Source organism: Mauremys reevesii, linkage group 13 (assembly GCF_016161935.1).
Source record: "Mauremys reevesii isolate NIE-2019 linkage group 13, ASM1616193v1, whole genome shotgun sequence".
Classification (NCBI taxonomy): Eukaryota; Metazoa; Chordata; order Testudines; family Geoemydidae; genus Mauremys; species Mauremys reevesii.
The window spans coordinates 49,198,932-49,225,429 of NC_052635.1; the positions used below are offsets into that span (position 1 = coordinate 49,198,932).

General features: G+C 55.8%; 1 protein-coding gene across 12 annotated transcripts in view; it reads right to left on the reverse strand.

Annotated features, from left to right (window-relative positions):
• CDH22 (cadherin 22) overlaps positions 1-26,498 on the reverse strand; it is a 188,539-nt gene that overhangs the window by 141,615 nt on the left and 20,426 nt on the right. For 7 of the 12 annotated variants that reach the window (XR_005587787.1, XR_005587788.1, XR_005587786.1 and 4 more), the window contains exons 1-3: positions 4,881-5,076; positions 3,162-3,303; positions 391-1,571 (exon numbers count right to left, since the gene is read on the reverse strand). Coding sequence is in view for 8 of the 12 variants with exons in the window: in XM_039498236.1 (XP_039354170.1) it covers positions 391-768 (378 nt within the window). In the remaining 4 variants the exon portion in view is untranslated. Of the gene's footprint in view, positions 1-390; positions 1,572-3,161; positions 3,304-4,880; positions 5,077-6,172; positions 6,201-26,498 lie in introns of those variants that run through there. The other 5 variants (XM_039498233.1, XM_039498234.1, XM_039498232.1 and 2 more) reach the window with 3 other exon arrangements.

Below are 26,498 nucleotides of genomic sequence, written 5' to 3' on the forward strand. Positions count from 1 at the left end.
CCCCCCTTCCCATCACCCCCCTGGGTGCTGCCCGTTTGCCTCCTCCCCTCCCCATGTGCCCACATAGCACTGGAGGTGGCAGCTGTCCATCTAGGGGGTATTCCCTGCTCTGGATTTTCTCTGAACCCACTGGTCCTACTGAAGCCCCATCAAACAATGACTGTGTCTAAAACTCCCTGGCCCTGAGGGCTCCTAATCCACCTGAGCAGCCTTCCCACCCCATCCAACAATGCACCTTGCCTTCAGTGCAGCCCCTCCCCCAGCAACGGCCTTTCCTCCCGTGTGGCAGGGGCACCCGCTGTGCCTGGCCATGCTGCTGGCCTAGCTCCAGCCCCCTCCCCTCCCAGCGACACACCTGGGCCCTGCAGAGACATACCAAGGTCACTTTACCTTTCCCACGTAGAGCGGCTCCGTGCCTGTGTACTCCTCAACCACAAAGAACTGGTTCCACACCCAGCCGCGCTTCACACGTCCACCTGCCAGCAGCATGCTGTCCCCTGCCTGCTCCAGGCCCAGCCCCCCGGCCTCCGTGTGCATGGCCAGGGCCCCCAGCTGCTCCAGGCCTGGGCCCCCGGCCTCCATGTACATAGCCAGGGCCCCCGGCTGCTCCAGGCCCGGCCCCCCAGCCTCCATGTGCATGGCCAGGGCCCCCAGCTGCTCCACTGTGCAGAGCAGCAGTAGTACGGTCCATGAGAAGCCTGGCAGCGCCATCACCACTGTGAACTGGGAGGCTGCATGGAGAGTGGCTTTCAGAGAGGACGCTGACATCCTTTGGAGCTCACCAGCCCGGATGGGGCAGCTTCCCCATCCCCGCCAAGACCTCGCTCCAGACAGTCAGGCTCCTCAGGATGCCTGTGGGCTAGGAGTTACGTCTGCCCAGGGCCCAGGCATGCTGCTGACAGCAACAAGCGACCAGCGCCCTCGGCTCCTGGCATCGGGCTGAGCAAGGCGAGAACAGTCAAGCTTTCTGCCTGGAAGAGGCTACAGCCTGGGCCCCCTCAGAGACTCCGTGTAGCCAGACGACTAGTGCTTTCCCATCAGCGCTCGCGTGCCCCATTCACCAGCGACCCAGGGCTGCGCTGCTCCGTGGCTGGGCTAGTGGCTGCAGTTCCTTGGGAGCCAGGGGTCAAAAGACCATTTATCCCCACCCCTGCTCTCCCCACATCCCACGCTCGGGATACTTCAGCAAGCAGAGAGGGGGGGGGCTCTGCTGCCTGTGGCAGGGCTCTTCTTGGGGGGGCAGAGAAGGCTGCACCTGTAGTTCGCAGGACGGCAGAGCGAGCACCTTTGCATTAAGTTTCATGAGAGATCTTAACAGGAGCAGCCTGTTGTGGCCGAGACGGGCGCTCCCCCACTCCAGAAACAGCCCTTGTGCTATCAGGCTACAGATCCAGCTGTGGCAGGCCCTGGTGCAGGGCTGTTCAGGCTGAGGGCATTTGTATTCTCCATCTTCACAGCAGTTGCACTCCAGTTTCTAGAGGAGAACCCTTCGCCAAGCTGCTGCTGGTCACCTCCATCCTCTGCCAGTTCACTCTGGTGAGCACGGGGCAACTGACGACGTCTCTGGGAACCTGAAAGAGGCCGAGATGTTAGTGACAACCCCTGGGCTGAGCACTGCACTCCCCGCTCGGAGTGCCACCCCTCGCCTGGCTGCCCCTTATGCTCCCTTCATCTCTGGTGCTCGCTGCCTGGCTCTTTTCCTCCCCTGCTTTCTCTCCCTCTTGGTGGTGCTGCTGCCCCCTCCCCTGGTGCCACGTGTGGGAGCCTGGCATTGCAGGAGCTGCTCGAGCCAGGGACATCGGGAAGAGGAGGAGGAGGGTGGCAGAGCTGTGGTGCTTTCATCTCTATGGAAATTCCTGTATTTAGCAGGGATCCGGAGAACAGCAACAGCTCAAACCAGTAAGGCGGCAGCTGCACAGCGCGCCTCCCCCTCACGCTGCTTCTGGGATTCAAGTGAGAACGAGTACAGTTACTCAGGGTGATCAGATGGCGTCGGGAGGGCCCCACAGGCAAACTCTCCCAGCAGCGGCGGTTGGTCCAGGGCTGAGGGGCACAGGTTTTGCGTGACACCCTGTGTGTGCAGCTCAGCACCCTAATGAGTGCGTGCTTTGGACAACACCGTCCTGAGCCAGGACTGGAGCTCAGGGGAGATTGGCTCCCCAATTATGGGCTCCACCTATTAGCCTCTCCAGCCCCTCTCACCAGCCTCACCCTTTGATATTCTCAGACTGGGAAGGAGCTGCCAGCCCCAAATTTGGGACTGTGGGAGCCAGAACAACCTTCATTGAGCTCCAGATCAACAGTGGTTGAGGAGAGGAGTCCAGAGAATACTCAGTACCAACTTCCCAGCCAGGTCTGACCTTGTCCCAGACATAGACAGACAAGCCTGGGCAGGAGGATTTGTGACCTGCCACCAGGATAGAAACATGCTCTGTGTAACAGGGACCAGTTCAGACAGTTTGCAATAAGCCTCGCCGTGCCCATGGGTGGATGGACAGGCACCTCTCTGTCCCCTAGACACGACAGAGGGAGAGGGCAGGGGGCATCCTGGACTGTGTCCCTTATGAATCAGACCAGGATCTCCCCAGAGTACAGGAGTCACACAGCTACCTGGAGAAGGGCTCCTCAAAGCCCACCCACTGCCAGATGCTACAAAGCCAAGTTCAGCGGCAGCTGACAAGTCCCTCGCATGCACCCAGCTCCCTGCCCTCCTGGGACAGGATCACGGGCCCGACTGGCTTGATGCACACAGCACGCCAGCTCGCTGCAGCATTGCTTTGGTATTTCCCTACCCCCTCACACCACAGCACGCAGGGCGTTCACGTGGCGGAGACACTGAGCATCACTCAGTTCCTGATTCCTACGCAGCATGCACACGCCAGCACGCTCACACACAGGCCTGCTACAGCATATACACATATGCCCTGTATAACATGCACAGGGGCCAGTGCACTCTCACCCACACACACACTGCACTGTGGGCACCTGATGTTCTGAGGAACACAGGGTCTCTGGTGCACTTTGAGGAGTCAGGAATTATTGTTCAGCCTCATTAATGCTTCCTTCCCAAATGCATTGCCCAGAGGTCCCGTCGCCTGGGCCCATTCCTCAGCAGACAGGGCTGTAGCAAGGTCTCACTGCATGTGCTACCGGATACTCACTAATAAATGCAAAGAATGATCACCCATGCACTAGGCCTGAGAGGGCAAGAGCGAAGGGCATGCCCCAGCCATCCTGGCTCACTCATTCGTTGTGTGTGACAGAGGGTCTTGGAGTCACTTGTGCCAATTAGGCAGGGTTTCCCTGCAATCAAACAATATGAAAGACATTTTAAAGCAGGAAACTGTTTCTAGGAGGCAGGGAGGGATGAGTGGGTAGAACTGCTGGAGGGTGCAGGGCTGAGAATGTCGGCCACCAGCCCAGAATCACTTGGGCTGAACCCTCTGTCAGCCAATCTGATTGCACCCTCCGTCGCTTGGCATCAGAAGCACTGCTGTGCTAGGTCAGTGGGATGCATCTAGCCCCATCTCCAGACGGCCAAAGCCAGCTGCTCCCGGGGAGCAAAAAGCCCTGTAACAAATAATAATGGCACACACAAAACCACATGTAAAGCATGCGTGTGCTATGGTGTGCACATAAACATACTGTACAAAGCATCCATGACAATGGCCAGTGTAACACAGTTACGCCTGACTGGAAAGTCTCTGCTATTGCGGAGCTTTCATCTCCAGTTCAGACCACTCTAGTCCGGTCCTGCTGGGCAAAGACCAGGGCTGACAAATCTCACTAAGTCCAGGGTTTTACAGACTCTGCAAACCTGCCTGAGCGCATGAATTTTCTTTCCTGCCAACACATTCCTCCCAGCAGCGATCCAGCTAAAACAGGTTTTCTAGCTAGAGGTCGGCCTCAGCTCTGCCCTGGGGAGAGAAGAGCCCCCAGGCCAAGGGTGGGGCCTTTGTGACAAACTGGGAATGTTCTTAATGTTTTCTCTGAATACTGTGTTGGGGCCTCAGTGTCCCCTCTGCAGTTCTTAATATCTAGGTGGTGGAATAAGGGGTGTGATTGCTGCAGAGGAAGGGGCCAGTGCACCTAAATGCCTGGCACTCTGTCTCCTGGCAACTAATGGCCAGGCCCTTCCCCCCTGCAAGGGGATGCTAAAGGTGTGGGAGAACAAAGAGGTCAGGTGACCTCCTGGCCCAGGAAAGAAGGTGGGGCTGGAGGGGTTTTGGGAGTCTGGAGCTGGCTGGGGACGAGGAGTGAAGTGCAGACGTGGGGGTCTGGCTCACTGCCCCCCAGAATGGACCCGGCCGAGGGGTCCGGTTCGCTGTATCTACAAGCTCTGTTTTAGACCCTGTTCCTGTCATCGAATAAACCTCTGTTTTACTGGCTGGCTGAGAGTCACGTCTGACTGCGCAGTGGGGGGGCAGGACCCTCTGGCTTCCCCAGGACCCCGCCTGGGCGGACTCGCTGTGGGAAGCACACGGAGGGGCAGAGGATGCTGAATGCTCCAAGGAGAGACCCAGGAGGTGAAGCCATGTGAGCTTCTTGCCCTGAACAAGTCTGCTCCAAGGGAGAGAAGGCTCCCCAAAGTCCTGACTGGCTTGGTGGGGAGCAGTTCCAGAGCATCGCCCGGTAACTCCATGACAGCCTTTCCATGGGAATCTCAACCCATCCCTGTTCTATTCTCTCCTCAGCCCAACATGAACCCAAGGATGTTCCAGCCCCACTGAAAAGGTTCAAACCCACCATGCTGAAGTGGACTGGAGCTTCGGGAAGTTGGTCCCCTAGCACTGGCCAGAAATGGCTCCCATCCCATGGCTGCTCTGGGTGGGCGTGAAATCAGCTGGTGGGTCTCAGGCCAGTTGCTAGAAAACACTCACCCCTTGTGCCCCAGAGCCTGTCCTGCTCCTCGGCTCTCAGCCCCAAGGTGGGGCGAAGCTCAGTCTATTTCCGCCTGTGCTGAGCCTGCCTGGGGACAAGCAAAGGGCATCCACCTCTGGAGCCGTCAGTGCTAAGTTGTTGTTATTACACAACACTTCTGCGCTGCAGCGAGACCTGTAGCCATAACACAGACGGGTTGCACTCAGGAAATGCAACTGCTAGAATCAGAACTTAACAAAGGGTCCATTCTGGTCCTGTCACAATACTAAGTACACTGTAGGAAGCAATCACCAGAGCTCAGAATTCTCACCCTATGCTCATCACCAGAACCCTGCCCGCTCAATCACGCTCAGGTTCACCAGAAGTCTCCACAGGGAAAACACACAATGCCCCTGGTCTGGGAAATGACTAGAGGCAGCAGAGAAAGGGCATTAGCCAATTTCATCTGACAGGCACATTTGTGTGTTCCTACGGGACATATTTGTGTCCAAGAAACAAGGTATGGCCCTTGCAGCAGGAGCACGCATGGTGTGACAAAGTGGGACTGTTCTTAATGTTTCCGCTGAATACTGTGTGGGTGCCTCAGTTTCCCCTATGCATTTCTTAAGTCTCCAGTGTGCATAAATAGACGACATTCTGTATCCTGGCAACAAATGGCTGGGGTCCTTCCCCCTGCGAGGGAATAGCTGAAGATGAACAAAGAGATCAAGTGACCTCCTGGCCCGGGAAAGAGACAAAGGCCAGAAAAGAGGGACTGGAGGGGGTTTTTCAGTTTGGAGCTGCTGGGTACGAGAAGTGAGGGCAGACGGGGTGGTCTGCCTCACTGGGCCCCAGAATGGACCCGGCTGAGGGGTCCCGTTCTCTGTACCTACAAGCTCTGTTTTAGACCCTGTTCCTGTCATCTAATAAACCTCTGTGTTACTGGCTGGCTGAGAGTCACGTCTGACTGCGCAGTGGGGGTGCAGGACCCTCTGGCTTCCCCAGGACCCCACCTGGGCGGACTCGCTGTGGGAAGCGCCCGGAGGCGCATATGCTGAATGCTCCAAGGAGAGACCCAGGAGGTGAAGCCGTGTGAGCTTCTTGCCCTGCAGACAGTCTGCTCCAAGGGAGAGGAGGCTCCCCAGAGTCCTGACTGGCTTTGTGGGGAGCGGTCCAGAGCATCGCCCGGGGACTCTGTGACACATGGCATCCACAGTGAGTTCAGACTGGTGCACGGCCAAGGGCGGAGTGCCACAGAGTGGAGGAAAAGTCTCCCATGGTGGGAGACGTGGAAAGGAGGAAAAACACACACCCTCAATTCACTGCTAATTTAATAGGGCTTGACTCCTCCATTTGCTCCGCCCCTCAGGACACTGCCAGTCTGATCCACTTGCAGCCCTTGGCCTTGTGGCCACAGAAATGCAGAGAGCTGGAGGGACGTCTGCAGGAGCAGATCTGTGGAAACTGGAGATAAACATACAGAGTGAGGCCACTCCAAGTGCTCAGACTTCATTCCACTGTTCTCACCCTTACAGTCCCGCATTTGGATTGAGCTATTCAGAGCGGTCACTAGGCATACGCAGACTGAACAATTGCTTAGGGCCCCGAGCAGCTCAAGGGGCTCCCATATTTGCTTTTTATTATGTGTTGTGGGGGGAATATTCCTGCTTAGGGCCCCCAGTGGGCTATAGAAGGGCTGGCCTTGGGTGAATGGTCTGTTATCTGCACACGTCCACCACACCCTCCTCTCCAGCTTATCCCTGCCTCTCAGGCTCCCCCAGCCTCCTCCAGGGGCAGCTGCTTTCTCTTCCTCTCCCCTTCCTGTAGCCTCTTGGTGCTGCATCCAAAGCTGTGGTGCCAAAACATGAAGTCCTCTGCTGGCGGCAGGGCCCAGGGAGACCCAACACACAGGGGCAGAGGCGGGCGACAGCGTTTATTTCCCAGTGATATTGATGGCCTTTCATAACTGACTTGGGGCACTTCTCTCTGCCACACGAGCTATGGGCCATAAATAAATAACTGATGGGAGCTGCTGCCGCCAGAACCAGCAATCAGTGCAGCGTCCCGACATGACGGCCTATGGGGGCTCACAGGCAGACACACACGCTGGCTGGCTCGAGCTCATGCTCACACACCCCCTGCACCCCTAGTTCAGAATCCAAGTGAAACACCACCTTTGCTGATGTTCCTCAGGCCCAGCTTCCCAATTATCAGCGTGACTTGTGCCCCTCCCCGAGAGGGCTCGCTCGGCTTGTCGGTATGTATTTGGCAGAGCCATACTGTACATCATGTTGACAGTGGAAATTACATCCTGAGCTTATGTTTTACACTCTGCCCTGTCAGAACTCACCGCAGCCCAGTGATCAGGACAAATTGAATAGCATCCCGCCCGTGTCAATATTTATTTCATTTTACAAATGCAGCCGATGCAGGGGAAGGCGGGGGGGCACAAACACCAGCACACACAAAGGAACAGCCTAACCGCTAATACATCATGCAGCCTGACGAAGCCCTACATAACACGGGCATGCGCTCAGGTGCTGCAATATGGACAGAGATGACTGCAGTCCTCCAGAGACCTGGGCAGGGGCCCGGAATGAACAGAAAGGGGAAGGCTTTGTCTCCAGGCTGCTAGGAAACTGTAAATAGATTCCTGTAGGAATACACACACTCCAAACCCCGATACATGCACACATCTACACACACGCAAATGTCCACACAGACTCTCAACTGCATTCAGACATTCCACACACACCATACACAAAACCTACAGGCACAAACTTGCAGCCCTACCTGCCTACATACACTTGGGGGTAAGTTCTGCAGTTGGGGGTCTCTTCACACCAAACATCCATCTTCCAGCTCTCAGAAGCATCACCTGGGGCCTCACTAGCTCCATCTTCCCTGAAAAGCAGGGTACGAATGGTCTCTGCTCACCCACACCCCTTCCTGACAACTGGAAATCAATTACTAGTGCCCCATCAGGCTGCCAATGGCTTACTCTGCCTGGCCGGTTCAGAACCACAGCACCATCTGGCAGGTCAGGCACCCAGAAGGGGTGAGCTTGCACTGGGGAGGGATTAGGGCAGGAGTGGGCAAACTTTTTGGCCCGAGGGCCACATGGGAATAGAAATTGTATGGAGGGCCATGAATGCTTACAAAATTGGGGTTGGGGTGCGGGAGGGGGTGAGGGCTCCGGGATGGGGCCAGAAATGAAGAGTTCAGGGTGCAGGAGGGGGCTCTGGGTTGGGGCTGGGTGTAAGGGGTTTGGGGTACAGGATGGTGCCCTGGGCTGGGATTGAGGGGTTTGGAGGGCAGATGGGGGATCAGGGCTCAGGCAGGGGGTTGGGACGCTGGGGGAGGCTCAGGGGTGCAGGCTCTGGGTGGTGCTTACCTCAAGCGACTCCCGAAAGCAACTGCATGTCCCTTCTCTGGTTCCTACACAGAGGCGCGACCAGGCGGCTCTGCACGTTGCCATGTCTGCAGGCACCACCCCTGTAGCTCCCACTGCCTGCGGTTCCTGGCCAATGGGAGCTGCAGGGGCGGTGCTTGGGGTGGGGCAGCATGCAGAGCATAGCTCCCTGGCTGCCCCTACACGAAGAAGCCGGAGGGGGGCTGTGTTGCTGTTTCCAGGAGCCGTGTCGAGCGGCCCCTGACCCTGCTCCTCGGCTGGAGCGCCAGAGCAGGGCAAGCCCCAGACCCCACTCCCCAGCGGGAGCTCAAGGGCTGGATTAAAATGGCTGGCGGGCCGGATCCAACCCACAGGTTGTAGTTTTGCCCACCCCTGGCTTAGGGAAACTGCAGGTGTCTGGGCTCCAGGGTCTCTTCCTAGCCCTTGCCTATTGGGTGTCCTCCATTTTCATCCTGCAGGTCCCAGGCAGCCGCAGCACTCCCTGCCAGCCTCAACACTAAGCACGGAAGGCATACGGTAGGGGCACAAGAGGAGACAGCAGCCTGGGAACAAAACGATCATCTGGAGTGGGGAGAGGGGTCAGGGACACAGAGAGATGGAGGCAGGGAATAGAAAAACCCACCCAGCCAGAAGCAGCACTTCCCACTGGCAACAAGCAGTTAGTGCTGCCTATGTCATCCAGGGCCAGATGGAGCCACCCTCGAATCTGCAAGTATGAATGGTAGAGGAAGAGGGATGGGCCCTGCGGTGGGTCCCTGAGGGGAGGACCTGAGTGGATAGGGCCAGCCTGTGGGGGACCCAAGAGGCAGGCAGGGCAGGCCAGTCCCCAAAAGGGGTGACACAGGTGCCCTGTAAGCTCCCTTGCCACTAGGCTCTGGGCCTGCCCAGGAAACCACCAGCAAGGGCTTAGCTCAGAGCCTCGCCCCTCTGGCGGCCTCAGGGAAGGTCCATTGCCAGGTGACCAGCACTGCCTGGTGCCCAGGTTGGTGCCCCACCTGCCAGGCTGGGCTCTGCTCCAGACCTCTCCCTCCCTAGCTCAGTGGGAGAGGTGGAGTGCCTTGCTCAGAAGTGGGAGGGAATAGCTACCTCCATGGGACACCCAAGGCTGGGGAGTCAGGGCAGGGTGTCGGCAGGCGGAATGGTCCCACTTGCCTCTGCTCTGATGTATGCAATGGAGGGTGACAGAGCAGCAGGTGCACGAGGCGCAGTGGGACGTGGATTTAACCAGAGGCCACGGCTGAGCAGCGGCATGAGCCCACCTGAGATCTGCAGCTCGCCACATTAGGAGAGTCAAAGCCAGGGGACCCCACAGTTCAGAGAAGAGGGGCTCAGAGAGGCTGGGCAGGGGCTGTTTAAATGTTCCCAAATTCCCCACCATCACCCCAGCTCAGACAGTTCCCTGTAGCCTACCGCTGCCATGCACCACTGATACATGAGAGAAGATCCAGGCTGGGCAGGCTACTCCTGGCCTAGCCCTGGCTGGGTCCCAGGCCTCAGGAGGCTGATAGTAAAGTAAATGCCTGTTTATTTCAAAAGATGCCTCGTTCTGCCCTGTGGCTTCATTCTCTACTCCAGCCAGCCAGATGCTCCTGCTGCTCGTCCCACAGTCCAGGGGTGCCGGCTGCCTGCCCCAGGCAGTAGGGATTTCGCACCAGGCTTCACTGTGTTCTAATGCCCCGCATCTCCCATCCTTCCCAGGCAGGGGGCTCCTTCTGCAGCTGGACGCAGGGGCAGCTGACACCTGGGGTCCTGGTCTCAGAGTGCCCTGTGAGCCGAGCAGCTGCCAGGATGTGTGCCAAAACGGCACAATGCACCCAAGGAAGAATTCTGAGGCTGTCTGCAGTGCCTGTGCATAAGGGGAGCTGGCCCCACGGGCTGACATTCATCTGGGGGTGAAGCTCACGCCAGGACTCGTGGGAGCTGCAGTCTGCTCCTCTCCATGCAGCTAACATTGAATAACACCAAACTAGGGGTCCAGGCCGGACCTGCGGTGGGCACACTGGGCTTATTTAGGGAACGGGTTGGTCATGATCCTGGAAGGCCCAAAGAAAGGAGCGTCAGGGTATAGGGAGAGCCCAGGGCCGTGCTGCATTGCCCCTGCGGCGCCCCCCCCATGGAAATCCGGTGTTGAGTTTGTGGCCTGAGCCACACAGGTCACACTAGATAGTCACAATGGTCCTCCTGTCCTGAATCTTGTCACAGCCCACACTGAGCGCTCTTTGAGGCAGGGACTGCCTTTTCCTTAGTGTCTGTGCAGCGCCCAGCTCCCTGCCTCTGGGTACTACCAACAAATAACCATAATGCCCAGGCCTGCCAAGCCTGGAGCCAGGGCCTACCCTGCCTTGCTGGCTGCGTCAGTGCTGAAGCAACAGGGGAACTGCCGAAGCAGTGCTCCCAACCACAGAGGAAACCCAGCTTCTCCTGAACTCTGTTCCTGACGAGTGCATTAGTGCAGGATCAGAGTTCGATATCCCACTTAATACCTCAGCGAGACCACCTGCCTAGCATCTCATCTCCGCGAGTCAGCGCAGCTCTGAGAGCTTGGCCTCACACAGATCCCACTGAGATGGGCCAAAAAGCCTGTGATTATTCCACCAACAAATTCCTCTTTCATATTGTCAACAGTGCAGTATATTACAGTGCCATGTAACTGTCTCCACTTCTTAAACAAGATTCAATTCCATTTAACTCTCTCCTTCCTGGGGAAAGGAGCAGACTAGCTAGAATTTGTTTCCCGGTGTCTGTTGTATACAGACTGTGTAATCGTGGCAAGGTTCTCAGGAAACTTTATTATGGCACATCACCTCCAAGCATCTCCACTGGCTGGGAACCCAGAGTCTTAACTGCTCCAGAATTCAATTTATCTCCTGCCTATTGCGAGACAAGCAGGAGTGACTAACACGCTATTCCTCTCATGTGCTACTGCCTCCAATTCTGGGGCAAGAGTGGGGTGGGAGCGGAGAGGAGAATTTGCTGAATGTAAGATACTATCAGCACCAGGCTAGGGCCACATAGAGTGCAAGAAAATTGTGTGCCAGCTTCCTACACACAGCTCTGACAATACGCCTCAACTCTGATCTGCGGCACCTCTGCTAGGTCACTTCTTAGCAACAGCTGCTGCCCGTGCAAAACTGTGGGGTCCTTTTGTGCTAAAGAGAAATGTTCACTAGGGACTGGGATGAGGCATGCAACTCATTCCTATGTGTCCCCTGGGACTGCAGTCTGAAGAGGTGAAAGACCAATAGTGAACACACTGTCTAACCACACGATTTGCCCCCCAGAAGAGATGCTGCTCCAGAATGCCTGTGTGGTGAACACGACATTCTCCCTGCTGCGTACTCATTGCCTGCTCTTTGCAGACATGCAGCATTGCAGCCTGAGGGGGCCGTTCACATAGGAAGAATGGGTGTCCCCAGCACGGAGCATGCACACATGCTGCACCTTATTATTTCTTTGAGGGCAGGGAGAACACCAGGCCCCTGTCAGCCCTACATGAGCCAGGACCCTCCTCTGAAATCAACGGAGTTGCACCATGTCATACCAGGGCTGCATTTGACCCAAAGACTCTAGCTTTGCAAGTTCTCAGCCCACAGCAAATCACATCAATGATGTGCTATTTAGGGTTCAGCTCCAACTCCCAGATCACAGACTTTTCTGGGGAAACTAGGCTGGACAAAGCACTAGGAAGTATATGGTACAATACAGAGCAATTGTGGCCTAGCTCTGACTGACGACAACAGCATCCCTCTCCTCACCCTTGGTCTCTCCCTGCTGTGCCAGGTGAGCGCTAGCCACCCAGGCCGGCGCTGCAGTTAGGTAGGACCCTCTCTCATGAGATGCATTCGTTCAGCAACCACTCTCTGATTCACAGCATCTTTTGTAGAACCTGAACGTAGTCTAGCGATCAAGCAATAAGAAATAGCTGAAGATATTGATCTGGATAAGAGATAGTGCAGCAGAGTATACAAATTCTGGAGATAAATGGCCAAGAGAGCTGCACCCTTTTTTAAAGGCATATTTAATTGATTTTTAATTTTACTTACCCAATGAAAGCCCTTTTGTATCCAGACTGGCATCCTCCTGAACACTGCTCCCACCTGCAATAACGCTAACGTATCACAGCAAAGCACCAGGCGCCACTGGCTTCCAACAAGAGGAGCACCTCTCAGGATCAGTCTGAGACAGTAGAAGGAAAAGGTATGAGGTTCATTATGGTCTAGCGAATGCCCGGCCCTGACCCATAGCACACGACACAGGCAGAGGGTATTGATAACAGGAAGTTCCCTCACTAATCTCCCCCTAGCTCCTGATTTAATAACACAGGGACAGAAAGCCCATTACACTTATTAGAAGTTTAATCTTTCTTGTCCTTGAAGTAAATCTGTGAGTTTCCTCTTTCTGGTTTCTTGGAATTACTCTCCCAGCAGGGGACTTCTGCCTCTGCCTGTCTTCTTAGCTGGACTGGAAAGCAGGGTTCAGGTAAAACTGCTTTTCCAAAAGAACCTTCCAACAACTTGCGCTCAGGCCAGCGTGACTAGGAATCTATTTTCCTTCTTCGTTTCAAGTTGCCTTAATTTGAAGTTTTAAATATTGTTGCCTTTGATGTTTTCTGGAGAAATTCCAACAAAAAGGGTGCAGCGATTGCTGAGATGGGCGCTCTTGAGCTCTTCAAGCCCTTTCAGCAGTTCTCCTTCAGTGCTACCTTCTGCTTTCCAACCACGTTGGGAGGAAGTGCTATTTGTTAAAACCTTCACACAACCACTGGTTAGGAAAAGTATGTTCAAAGTTTAGCAATTTTCTCCTCCAAATCTTCTCTGGTCCAAGTTTCAAAGAAATTTTAATTGCAAACAAAATCTTAAAGTCTCCCTTAGGGGAGAGGATTTTACAGCCATAACGGTCTCGCTCTGCAGTAATTCTTTTCCAAATATGGAATTTTCATGCTTTGTCTACGTGGATACAATGTTTTAATTGGCCTTTTAAAATGTAGGTTCTGATAGGAGGTGAAATAATGTGAATTCCTGCAGATCTGGATATTTTCATGGTGCCACCTGACCCAGAACTTGGAGAAACTTCCTCCTAATCCCACAGAGCCCGTGGATGACACAAAGGCCTTGCAGTGCCTGGTGCTAAAGGCAGTCAGGAGAATGCCTTGGCTAGCAGCATCACTGTGAATGGTTCCTGGACAGATAAGCCAAGCCCTAGTCCCAGCTGAGTGAATAGGAGCTCTGTCACTGACTTCACAGGTGCCAGGATTTGGCCCATAGACATTATAGATACCAAAGACCCATCCACCTGGGTAGGCAATGGCATGTCCTCCATCACCCAGGATTTGTGCAGCCTAGTTTTAGGTCCTTGGTGCCGGGGCTCCCAGTCCTGCCCTGGGACAACTCTGCCACTATCCAAGAGGTCAAACAGCCAGGACAGCTGTTCTGCTATGCAACCTCCATTCTCCCTCTCTCAGTCTCATCACGTTCGGATGGCTCCTCTTCCCCTCGCTGCTCACACAGCGCAGTACGGATTTAGCTCTGCTCATCTCCTTGTGTCATCCTCTCCTGGTCCTTAATCATTGTTGCTGCTCTTCTCAGAACTCGCTTGTCCAGACAGTAATGAGCAAGACATCCCATGCATTGTCCCAGGGGAGCAGTACAGAGGGACTATTGCTCCTGTTTTCCGGTGCTGGTGCCTATGTCTCTCATGCACCCGTGTCCATGTCCATGTTTGTGCTGAGCAACTTGCTCCAGCTCCAGTTCATCTCCACCAGCGCAAGCTCTACCATAAAGGTGCTGGCAGGCACTGGAGTTTCCACCACTGTCTTGCCTAACCCAGCTCAAAGCAAAGTGGACAACATTGAACCTTAAACATCTGCAGCACCAGTGCCTTGTCTGCACTAGAGCTCACACCATCAGAGCCAGACTGTGCCAGTGCAATGGTGCGACGTATGGACAAGGCCGAAGAGCAAAGAACCTAGTTCACATCCCAGCTGATGCCTCAATGGGTCCCTTGGGAAGTGACCTCAGGCTCTGGTGGCCAGCACTCATTGGCTGCAACATCGATAGCATCTCTTTGTGAGGGCCTGAGGAATCAGCAGGCAGGGCTGGATGGGCAGAGTCCCAAGCAAAGGCAGGAGGCTCCCTGAGTCCTAGTGGTGAGTTGGGGAGTAACAGCTATACATCCATACCTGCCAGATTGGTTGGAACCATAATTAAAACCAGAACAAAACAGATTGTGAGCGGATACGGTCTCACCAGCACAAATTGCTCTAATCTGTTAAAAGTTCTTGTCAGTGAAGTAGTGGATCGAGGAGAACCAAGTGACAATGTTTTTAGACTTTCAAAAGACATTTGACAAGGTCCCACACAAGAGGCTACTGAGGCTAGGTTGTCACAGGGGAGAGGCAAAGTATTGGCACAGACCAATCCACCTAGAAGACAGAAAGCAAAGAGCAGGGAGAAATGGTCACTTTTCGCCATGTCAGAAAGTTAAAGTGGGGCTACAAGGTGCCGTGCTAGCACCTGTGTTGTTTAACATATTTATAAGTGATCTGGAAAGAAGGTGAGCAGGGAAGGGCCAAATTCCACAGATGACACAAAGTTATGTAGTCAGGACTAGAGAGACCTGTGAAGAACTGAGAGAGACCAAACATAGCCAAGGGAATGGACGACACAGTGGCAAATGGAATTCCGTGTCAATAAATACCAAGTAATGAACACTGGATGGGAGGGGAGCTGGGTGCCACTGCAGACAGCAATAGAGATCTCTGTTCAATGCGCAGCTGCAGGCAAGAGGGTGTGCCAAGAACGAGATGCAGAATAACGCAGAGAATGGTATGGATCCTGTAGGCAGCACTGGGCCTCCCATCACACACAAAGTGGCCCAGAGTTCAGGGAGGTCAGAGAAGGGCGACAGGAACAATCAAGGCTGAGAAATATCTGCTTTGGGGAGAGCTGGCAGAGATTGGGATTGGTACCTTCAAGATGGGACAGATGAAAAGGGGCAGAAGTCCATGCAATCCTGGGTGGGGCAGAGAAGTGATAAAGGGGGCATCTGTTCTCCCTGTCCCAGAGCACAGGTACCAGGGAACGGTCAGTGAAACTGACAAGTGGGAAATTCAAAACTGAAAAAATATTTCCTTTATCACATATCATGTAATTAGCCTGGAGAACTCACTGCCACTGTATGCTGCTGAAGCTGAGAATTTAGCTAGATTCCAAAAGGGATTAGATGTTAATGGATAAGAATACCCAGAGTTTGCATAATTAACAGCACCACAAATTCTGGCAAGGATATTAAACCTCATGCTTCGTGGCTTACACCCATCTAACTATTAGAGACCAGGGCGAGACCCAATGTGGGAGCAGATTACACCACATCTGCTACAGTGGGGTTCTTAAACATTCTTCTGCAGCACTTGATGCTGCCACTGTCAGAGACTGGACATTAGGCTAGATGGACTTGGGATCTGAGTCACTCTATCTATGCCTACCTACGTTGAGGGGGAGGGAAGGGAGGGTAAAGACCTTGCTGCCCTGATTCAGCCCAAAGAGGTTTCAGGTGTTTATCTACACAGCAATGGGCAGCTCACAGCAACAGTCACATGCATGGGTCAGGGCTTCCTGTTCCTCCCTGTCCTCCCCCTTGTCCATCCCACTGCTCCAGCTTCTGCACAATGCCGCAGGAATTAAACAGGGATTTGCAAGATCACAGAGTTCTCATTTAAAAGGTGAAATATGGCCAGCAAGGCCCCACCTGCTCCAACCCCTCTGGGGGATCAAAGGCAGCCCAGCAGCTAAAGCGCGAGAGCGGGGGCCTCACTAACAGCAGATTCTCTTTGCTCAAGGTTCCTGGGCTTTAAAGATTTCTCTGTTAAGGATGAAGGTGGCTTTAGGTTCCCAAAAGGAGGCCAATGAGATCCCAGTGACTGATCAGTGCAACCTCTCTGTGATGGGCTTCCACAATCCCATACATCAATAGGATTGCTCCATCCTCCCAGCCAGTGGCAGAGAGAAGGCAAGGGAGGCCGAGCTCCTGGAGTGCCAAAGAAGAGCCAGGCGCCACGCAGCCCTATCCCACCCCTTTGTGCCATTAGCACACTGCTGTCAGGACTATAAAATGGCAAGTGAACGTTAGAGGAGAGTAAAAGAGCTAGAGGGCCATGCCTGGCAAGGAGGAGGAGAAAGGCGCTGCTTTCTCGGAGCTTCCAGGGAGCGCATGCCCCTGCGACAACCCTGGGCCTGCAGGGAGCACGTGGGGCAGAAGGCACCTGCATACTGGGACAGGGTTGGGTATCCATTTACAGCTTCGCATTCCTCAGTGCCCAGCGCTCCATCCCCGCCCCCCAGATGTATGGGGATGGCTTGCACAGAAACCAAGGGAGAAATCTGGCCTTTCTGCAGCAGCTGACCTTCTAGCTGTCACCATCACCGACTGCGTGTTCAGCACAACTAGGGTGACCAAATGTCCCGATTCTATAGGGACAGTCCCGATATTTGGGCCTTTTTCTCATATAGGCTTCTATCACCCCCCACCTCCTGTTCCGATTTTTCACACTTGCTATCTGGTCACCCTAAGCACAACAGTCTCGCATTCATCATCACTCATGAGGAGTCGGCTCCCTTTGGGCCACTGCGGTTCCCGCCTTCAGCCACCCCCTTGTGGGCTTCACTCCCAGCCCCAATACTAAGGTGAACAGCAAGTACACAGCTGATACAGGGAGTGTCATCACTGGAATCTGCCACTAACATCACAAGGGGGCTGAATGGTACGGAGGGGCAGGGCAGCTGACACCTCTGCCAGCAACTGTTTCTGGCCATCTGAAGACTAAGGGCTTGTCTACACTGGCAATTTACAGCACTGCAACTTTTTCGCTCAAGGGTGTGAAAAAGCACCCCCCTGAGCGCAGCAAGTTTCAGCGCTGTAAAGTGCCAGTATAGACAGTGCCCCAGCGCTGGGAGCCACGCCCCTCGTGGAGGTGGGTTTTTTAGAGTGCTGGAAGAGCTCTCTTCCAGCTCTGCACCACGACCACACACGACGTTAAAGCGAGTGTAGACTAACCCTACGGCAGACACCACTGCATCAGCGCCATTAGGATCTGGCTGGGCTATTACCTGGCTATCACTACTCTGGTGAACAGTCCCCTAGCCGAGTCCCAGCAGCCTCCTCCCTCTGCTGTTGCCAGTTCCCATGCACAGTGCTCCTGGGTGACTCAGCCTCAGGCTTGGAGCAGGACAGCAGTGGTGTCAGAGCCTCTCGTGCCTCCATGCTGCAGAATTCCTCCAACGACTATCCCCCAGGCTGGAGGGATGGGACACCCAGAGCCTAGAGATGGGGAGGGGCAGACACTGATGGAGGCACTGGAACAGATGCAAACTGCTGTGGGAACATACAGTGACCCACTGCAGTCAGGAAGGAGACCCTGGGGCTCAGCAGCTAAAGCTTTATTCAGGGGCTGAAGGACAGACCTTCCTTCAGAGCCAACCGATTCCACCAGCCCAAGGCATACAGAGCTCAGGATCATAAGTTGCACTCCTCCCAACCCATGTGCCCGCCCCGCACTAAAGGAGTGGCCAGGGGACCCCACAACAGGGCAAGGAAAGGGAATAGAGCCTTCACCCTGAGCTGTCTTAAGCATGCTCTGCCAGTGGAGCTGGGCAGTGCTGGGCCAGCCCCACCTCCTGCTACCCACAATCCTTTGCTGTCTGGGGATGCTTTCCTTCTCAACATTTCCCCCATCCACATAAAGCCATTTCCCAGATGGTCTGGGTGTAATGGCAGAAATAAGTAAGGGGAAAGAAAACGTGCCAGCTCTGGGCTGACTGGAATCAGGGCAAGCAGAATAAAGGCCGACGGCCAGGATAAATAAATATCCTCACAGGAGTTAAAGGACAGATTAAAATAAAAACACAAAATGGAATTCTTACCTCTTGACAAATGCAGAGGGAATTGGGTTCTTTTAATCAAATGTTTGGCAGATGTATGAATTATTTATAATTCAATATTGTGTGGTTAAATGGAAAATTGAAGATGTTCACAGCTTTCTTGTCTGCAGCTCCCCACCTCCCATGAAAATTCCCCCAAATTCCTACGGAGAATAACAAGTGGGTATTACAAAGCTGGCTGGGTTCAAAGCAAGTTCCCTCAATCTACTGCTCAGGTTTCAAGGTCAGACTCACTCAATCCTCTGCTTTAAATAAATATTACAGCAGGCACATAGCACTCCTGAAGAGGTCTTGCTGCTGCTGACTCTTCTTCCCCATACATTTCAGTGCTCTCGGAAATCTTGCTCCCGGAAATCGCTCTCAGTCCCTATGACAGGAGATAAGTGACCTTTCTTTCTACTGCATATGATACCAGAGAGCCCTCTACGGTGATGCACTGTCAGGGGGAGCGAAGGAGATTCGGAGTGAGCATAGGGTTACCCATGTTAAAGCAAAATGCACACCATGGAAAACTCGTTCAAAATACATTGGCTAAGGGAAGTCAGGAGGCAAGGACCTAAATGCTATAAGTGGCAAAACGTGGGTGAGGCCCACCTGGGCAATGCCCCAGGCCCAGCCACATGGGATTCACCCTTGCAGCTTTGAGGACATACCTTTTCAACAAGCCTGTAGCGGGGTGATGACCCGCTCCAGCCCTGACAGGGTTGGAACCAGCCCTGGGAGAGGGCTGGCAGGCTGAGTGGGGAAACAGCCGCAGCTGTGGCCACTCCCCAAACGGACTCAGCTGGCCCTATAGAGGGACTGCTGGGCTGAAGCAGCCTCACTCTCTCTCTGCCTTTAGAGGGAGAAGGGCCTGGCTGCTAGGGAGCATACTTGGGTACCTAAGGTGGAACAGGGCTGGGAGAAGGCAAGAGGAGCTGGAGAGCTCCGGCCTGGAAACCCCCGAGGCTGCAGGCCTAGGGTAAGGCCAACTGGGTACTGGGGTTGCAAAGGGGCAGCCCAGGGGTAGGCAGAGGCAGCAGGTCCAAACCCCTTTGCCTGTGATGAGTGGCTGATACACTGCAGTCTGCCCCAGGGAACGGGGGCTAAGTGATGATGGGCAGTAGCCAAGACTGAGGCAAAGTGGGGATAGTGGGTGGGGGTTCCCCTGGGAGGGGGAGACCCAGAACTGGGGGGGTTACTGCCAGGGGACAGCACCCCAGATAACGGGGCACTGGGAGGGACACGGGGGCCAAAGAGAGGGCAGGCAGATCACCGGCCTGCAGCGGGCACCCTGGAGATGGAACGAGCTAATTCCCAGAAGTCACCAGCAGGAGGCACTGCAGGGGTGAGTCCGCACCTCTACAAAGCCCAACAAGCTTGCTCTGTATGGTCCTGAGCCAGGAGAAAACACTGACTTTCTGATGTCCTGTGACTCAAAGGGAAAGAAAAAGGAGCAGAGCCAGGCAGAGGCAAGTGACTTCCCCAATGCAGCTGAATTAGTAATCTGCAATAGCAAACAGCCATCAGAATGGTGGAAGAATGGAGGTAATTAGTCCCTTTAATGCCGATTTCAGTCTAATCTTTCACACTTAAGAAAATTGTTCCAATGATTTTCTTATTTTCAGGGGAACTCATTAAATAAGAATTAGAAACAAGATAGGATAATAGATACGAAAATTAGCTCTGCAATGATATTATGCCAAAACATACCATCCCTGGGCTTATCAAATCCCTCACCACAACCTGCCGTCCTGGAACATCAGCACCGGAGCTGGTCACCCTGAGGGTCGGAACAGCACGTCCCAGGGCTCAGCATCAAGCCAATCCATCAGGTGTGAATATCACCTAAGTGAGCCAGACCTTCCTCCGTTCCTGAACAGAGGGACTGCCAGGCCTGCTCCCTCACTACTGCTGGTGGCTCTATGAACAACCGCCTCAGGGAGGGGACCCCTTGGAGTACAGACTACATGAACTTGGATGCACTTTGCTGAACTTTGCAACAGTTTCACACTCAGAACTGGAATGAAATGTGGATTCTCTAAGAGATGCTGCAACTAACAGGACGTTCCCTGATGGGCAGAACTCCTGCAAAGATGAGACTCCCAAAAGGTAGCAGCTCCAGCAACGCTCTGTTGCCAACTCTGCAATGTCACTCATGGAAGAGCTGCTCTCCTGGCAATGACCAGAACTCCTGATGACACTAAGCAACAAGGAGGCTGCTCCCTGCTTTATCTGGGCTGCTCAGCCCTCACACACACCACTGGACTGACCCAGCAGGTCACAAACTTCACCAGTCCCCTCCTTGGCTTCATGGTGCCAACGCAGTAAGCAGAGTTCGGCCAATATTGCACAAGCATTTTTATGAACAAGCACATGAATTTCACCCCTGTCAACAAGGGGCTGCTGGCAACACTGCAACAGCAAACAAAAGGAAGTATTTCTTCACACAATGCACAGTCACCCTGTGGAACTCTTTCGGAGGATGTTGTGAAGGCCAAGACTATAACAGGGTTCAATAAAGAACTATGTAAATTCATGGAGGATAGATCCACCAATGGCTATCATCCAGGCTGGGCAGGGATGGTGTACCTAACCTGTTTTCCAGAAGCTGGGAATGGGCGACAGGGGATGGATCACTTGGTGATTCTCTGTTCTGTTCCTTCCCTCTGGGGCACCTGGCATTGGCCACTGTCGGAAGACAGGATACTGGACTAGATGGACCATTGGTTTGACCCAGTATGGCTGTTATGATGTTCTTAAACTTGGCAGGACTGCTCAAGGTAGATGAATTCCAGCCTTCTCATTACACCAGATCATGAGTTCTGCTCATACAGTCAGGTAACAGACCAGATACCATCTGACCTGGAGTCCAATCAGAACAGCCTGGTTACCAAATATGGAACTCTTGTACTGCTCACAAATGAGCTACAGACCAAGAAATTATTCAGACAAAAATTACCTAAAAAAATATAACCTGTTTGCAGGAAACATGCAGGAGGAGCCAATAGCCCATGAATCCATAAGGCCTTTAATTCTAATTATGCATTTAGTATTTACAAGACACTTGCCTCGTTCTACTAATTACTGTTATTACTAGGTGTGGGTGGCACCCACAAGATGCTGGGCACTGTACAGAGCCTGCCCCTGCTTTGATGAGCTTACACTTGAAAACTGGCAACTCTCGATACACCTATCACTAACCAGCAGTCGTATCACAGGGCTTCTCACTTCACTGCAGTAAAGGGAGAGGCAGCAGCAATCGCTGGGGACTGGTCAGCACCTTCCATCCCATTGCACACCTACTTAAACAGCCGGAGCTCAGAATCTGCACCTGAACGTGAATCTTCCCGACAGGGACCCACTCAGAATGGTGGAGAAAATGAACTGCCACAAGCCTGTCCCCTCAGCAGCCCCCAGGGACACCCCGTCTGCCCTGCCGCCGCAGGCCTGTCCCCTCAGCAGCCCCCGGGGACACCCCGTCTGCCCTGCTGCCGCAGGCCTGTCCCCTCAGCAGCCTCCGGGGACACCCCGTCTGCCCTGCCGCCGCAGGCCTGTCCCCTCAGCAGCCCCCGGGGACACCCCGGCTGCCTGCCGCCGCAGGCCTGTCCCCTCAGCAGCCCCCGGGGACACCCCGGCTGCCCTGCCGCCGCAGGCCTGTCCCCTCAGCAGCCCCCGGGGACACCCCGGCTGCCCTGCCGCCGCAGGCCTGGCCCCGCCGCAGCCCCGGGGACACCCGGCTGCCCTGCCGCCGCAGGCCTGTCCCCTCAGCAGCCCCGGGGACACCCTGGCTGCCCTGCCGCCGCAGGCCTGTCCCCTCAGCAGCCCCGGGACACCCCGCTGCCCTGCTGCCGCAGGCCTGTCCCCTCAGCAGCCCCGGGGACACCCAGGCTGCCCTGCCGCCGCAGGCCTGTCCCCTCAGCAGCCCCCGGGGACACCCAGGCTGCCCTGCCGCCGCAGGCCTGTCCCCTCAGCAGCCCCCGGGGACACCCCGGCTGCCCTGCCGCCGCAGGCCTGTCCCCTCAGCAGCCCCCGGGGACACCCCGGCTGCCCTGCCGCCGCAGGCCTGTCCCCTCAGCAGCCCCCGGGGACACCCCGTCTGCCCTGCCGCCGCAGGCCTGTCCCCTCAGCAGCCCCCGGGGACACCCCGGCTGCCCTGCCGCCGCAGGCCTGTCCCCTCAGCAGCCCCCGGGGACACCCCGGCTGCCCTGCCGCCGCAGGCCTGTCCCCTCAGCAGCCCCCGGGGACATCCCGGCTGCCCTGCCGCCGCAGGCCTGTCCTCAGCAGCCTCCCGGGGACACCCTTCTGCCCTGCCGCCGCAGGCCTGTCCCCTCAGCAGCCTCCGGGACACCCTTCTGCCCTGCCGCCGCAGGCCTGTCCCCTCAGCAGCCCCGGGACACCCTTCTGCCCTGCCGCCGCAGGCCTGTCCTCAGCAGCCCGGGGACACCCGTCTGCCCTGCCGCCGCAGGCCTGTCCCCTCAGCAGCCCCGGGGACACCCCGTCTGCCCTGCCGCCGCAGGCCTGTCCTCAGCAGCCCCGGGACACCCCGTCTGCCCTGCCGCCGCAGGCCTGTCCTCAGCAGCCCCGGGGACACCCCGGCTGCCCTGCCGCCGCAGGCCTGTCCCCTCAGCAGCCCCGGGACACCCGGCTGCCCTGCCGCCGCAGGCCTGTCCCCTCAGCAGCCCCGGGGACACCCGGCTGCCCTGCCGCCGCAGGCCTGTCCCCTCAGCAGGCCCGGGGACACCCGGCTGCCCTGCCGCCGCAGGCCTGTCCCCTCAGCAGCCCCGGGACACCCCGGCTGCCCTGCCGCCGCAGGCCTGTCCCCTCAGCAGCCCCGGGACACCCCGGCTGCCCTGCCGCCGCAGGCCTGTCCCCTCAGCAGCCTCCGGGGACACCCCTTCTGCCCTGCCGCCGCAGGCCTGTCCCCTCAGCAGCCCCCGGGGACACCCCGTCTGCCCTGCCGCCGCAGGCCTGTCCTCAGCAGCCCGGGGACACCCCTTCTGCCCTGCCGCCGCAGGCCTGTCCCCTCAGCAGCCGCGGGGACACCCCGTCTGCCCTGCCGCCGCAGGCCTGTCCCCTCAGCAGCCCCCGGGGACACCCCGTCTGCCCTGCCGCCGCAGGCCTGTCCCCTCAGCAGCCCCCGGGGACACCCCGTCTGCCCTGCCGCCGCAGGCCTGTCCCCTCAGCAGCCCCCGGGGACACCCCGGCTGCCCTGCCGCCGCAGGCCTGTCCCCTCAGCAGCCCCCGGGGACACCCCGGCTGCCCTGCCGCCGCAGGCCTGTCCCCTCAGCAGCCCCCGGGGACACCCCGGCTGCCCTGCCGCCGCAGGCCTGTCCCCTCAGCAGCCCCCGGGGACACCCCGGCTGCCCTGCCGCCGCAGGCCTGTCCCCTCAGCAGCCCCCGGGGACACCCCGGCTGCCCTGCCGCCGCAGGCCTGTCCCCTCAGCAGCCCCCGGGGACACCCCGGCTGCCCTGCCGCCGCAGGCCTGTCCCCTCAGCAGCCCCGGGGACACGGCATCTGCCCTGCCACTGGGGAGGGAGAAGCTCCACTGGATTTTCCAAATCCTGTCAGACTAAGACCAACCCCAATGGCACAGCATTGCCTACTGACCTATCTGCCCTCTCAGTCTTCGCAAAGCAGGGAGTTCCCTCTCTCCCCTTTGAGCTCCATTAGTGAAGAGAGAACCATGATGGCGAGTGAATTCTTCTCTCAGACAGAACAGAGGAGCCCACCTATCCATCCATCTAGCCATTCAGGCGGTTTCTGCCCTCAACACAGCAGCACCCCAGCTCTAAGTTGATGGAGCACAGACCAAAATCTCACCTCCATCGGTGGGGGGGTGACGGTCTCCCCCAGTCCACTGGTAGGGAAGGCACACAACAGTGCACAAACCAGGCAGAGGAAGATCTGAATGAAGTTAAAGTGATTCTCCCCCCCACACACCCTCCAGACAGGGGCTGGCCCCTTGGGCAGCGAGGGGAAGACCAGGTCCACAGGGACACGCGAAGGCTCTGCATGTAAGTGTAACAGCTACACACGTTCAAATCTGCAGACCAGAGAAATACCACAAAGAGAAGCTGTTAGCATCCAACCCGGAAAAATCACATTTTTATCTCCTTCCATGGACAATAAATTCAAGGGCTTGAAAAGAAAACGAAAAAGGGAAGTAAAGGCCCTAATAAATGCTGGAGGAGCAGGGCGCACATGCCAGCTCCCAGATAATCTAGGCAATAGTTTATTTTTCTCTCCAGTATCATTTTCCCAGCGTGATCTCTACTGTCGCAGTACGATGGTTTCACCCCATTAGCCTTGCTTAAAACAGTGATCCCAGGACTGAGAGTCTTATTGCCCACATAAATCAGGAGGCTTTGAATCCGGAGCACCTTTAAATAAACAGCTGATGGAAGTGAAGTTCCGGGATCATTATTAATAGCTTTTCATTTCTGTGTCCGCTGTGCTGTGACATTCTTTCCCAGCAGAAAGCCTCCTCTTCCAACCCCCAGTACATCTGATCCCACGAGTCCTCCAGTCAGAATGAATGACTGTACCTTTGTGTTAATTGCATAGCCCGTTCCACAAACTGAATACTAATATTAACTAGCAAGAGGAGAAGAGTTCGCAGAGCGAGAGCCAGGGGACAGTTTGAAGTGACGCGTACGGTTTCCATTCCTGCCCTCTCCTGCACTTGCCATGGAGTGTGCAGCACAAAGGGAAGCAGCATTTATCCATCTGTCTGCTTCTAAGGAAGGGGAGATTCCCACTGTTCCAGAATAAGCAGGTGCTTCAGTGCACCCAGCCCTCCCACGTGGCTCTGTAAGTTCAGCCTGCCCCAGGGAGAGCCCTGCCATGTGGCTCTTTCCTCCATCTCACCTGCCCCTGCCCAGAAGTTTAATGGGAGAGAAACCGAGGTTCTCGTTAATTCACATCCATCCTGGCTGTGCCTGAAAGGACACCCAGCAGCTCCAGAACGGCCCTGCAGTGTTTGTCTGGCAGTGTTCAGTCACTTTACCTGACAGGATCCAATTAATTTTTACCAGCGAGCCTCAGCCAGGGAAGGAATCGATCCCCTCAGTCCCCTGTGGTAATTAGCAGGCTCCCTGGGAGTCACAGGCAGGCACAGTGTAACCCAAAGGAGCTGAGAGCTATTAGGAACCACCATCCAAGGGCCTGCAGGCAGCAGTGACAAGCTCCACAGGAAAGAGGCCAAGCAGCTGCCCTCCTACTCCTTCCAAGATGGCCAAGGCCTCCACAGAGCCTGGGCACAGGCGAGGGCTCCGCAAGAGACCCCAGTCAGCCATGCCAGCACCACATGGAGGGGGCACTGAAGTGGAGAAGCTTCACTGTCAAACAGGCACGACCCGCCCCTCCTCCTCCTCCTCCCCCCCATCGCACCTCAGAATCAGAGCCCTGGAGCCAAATGTGGAGAGGTGCCATGTTGGCAGAATGTTCCTTTCTTGCCACATCCCCACGGACTGTGGCTCAGAGCAGAAACTGCTGCTACCCTTGGAGTGTGTCTCTGACCCCCCCTTGACTGGATGGGGCACAAGGGGGCCTGCATTTGGTTGGCAGCTCCGTGACCTCAAAGAGCCTTGATAATAGATACAGTGACACTCAGTTACCCAGGACTGACAGGCTGAGGTCAGTGGCCCTGGGTCCCCAGTAACTAACAGGTAATTTAGGGCAGAGCTTCCCCTACAGAACTGACTGCGCTCTCTGTTGCGAACTCGAGGCAGAGTTTTCTCAGGACAGGTACTTATTGCAGCTCTGCAGGGACAGTGACCACTCAAGAGGGGACCCAAGGCAGCACACTCCAACCCCCAAGCACACCAGCACCATTGTGAAATCACATTACAATATTGTGAGGTCACTTCAGCCCAAAGAGGAGGGCCAGGCAGTTACAAGTACAGCTGACAACTGGTGCGTGAGCCCACTGTCCTCGCATGAGCTCTGCACTGTGCAGGACTCAAGAGGACTACGGGGATCAAGTGTCTCCAGGAGCAGGCAGCAACTCTGGGTTTATGGCTTTGCTGCTTGTTCTCTACCAGGCCCAGCTCACAGCAAGATGCTCCGTAACCAAGCACTGATGGAGTGTAACAGGCTGACATGGCAGGAAGAGCCAACATGATGTCATCACAGTAACCTCCCTGTAGCAGGGTGGTTACCCCACTCCTGCCCTGAGGGGCTTAAAACAGCCCTGGGGGAAGGTTGTGGCTGGGAGCTGCTAAGCTGGGCTGATTGGGAAGTGGCTGCAGTTGGGTCATGCCCCAATCAGGCCACAGCTGGCCTGTATAAAAAGGCTGTGAGCCAGGAG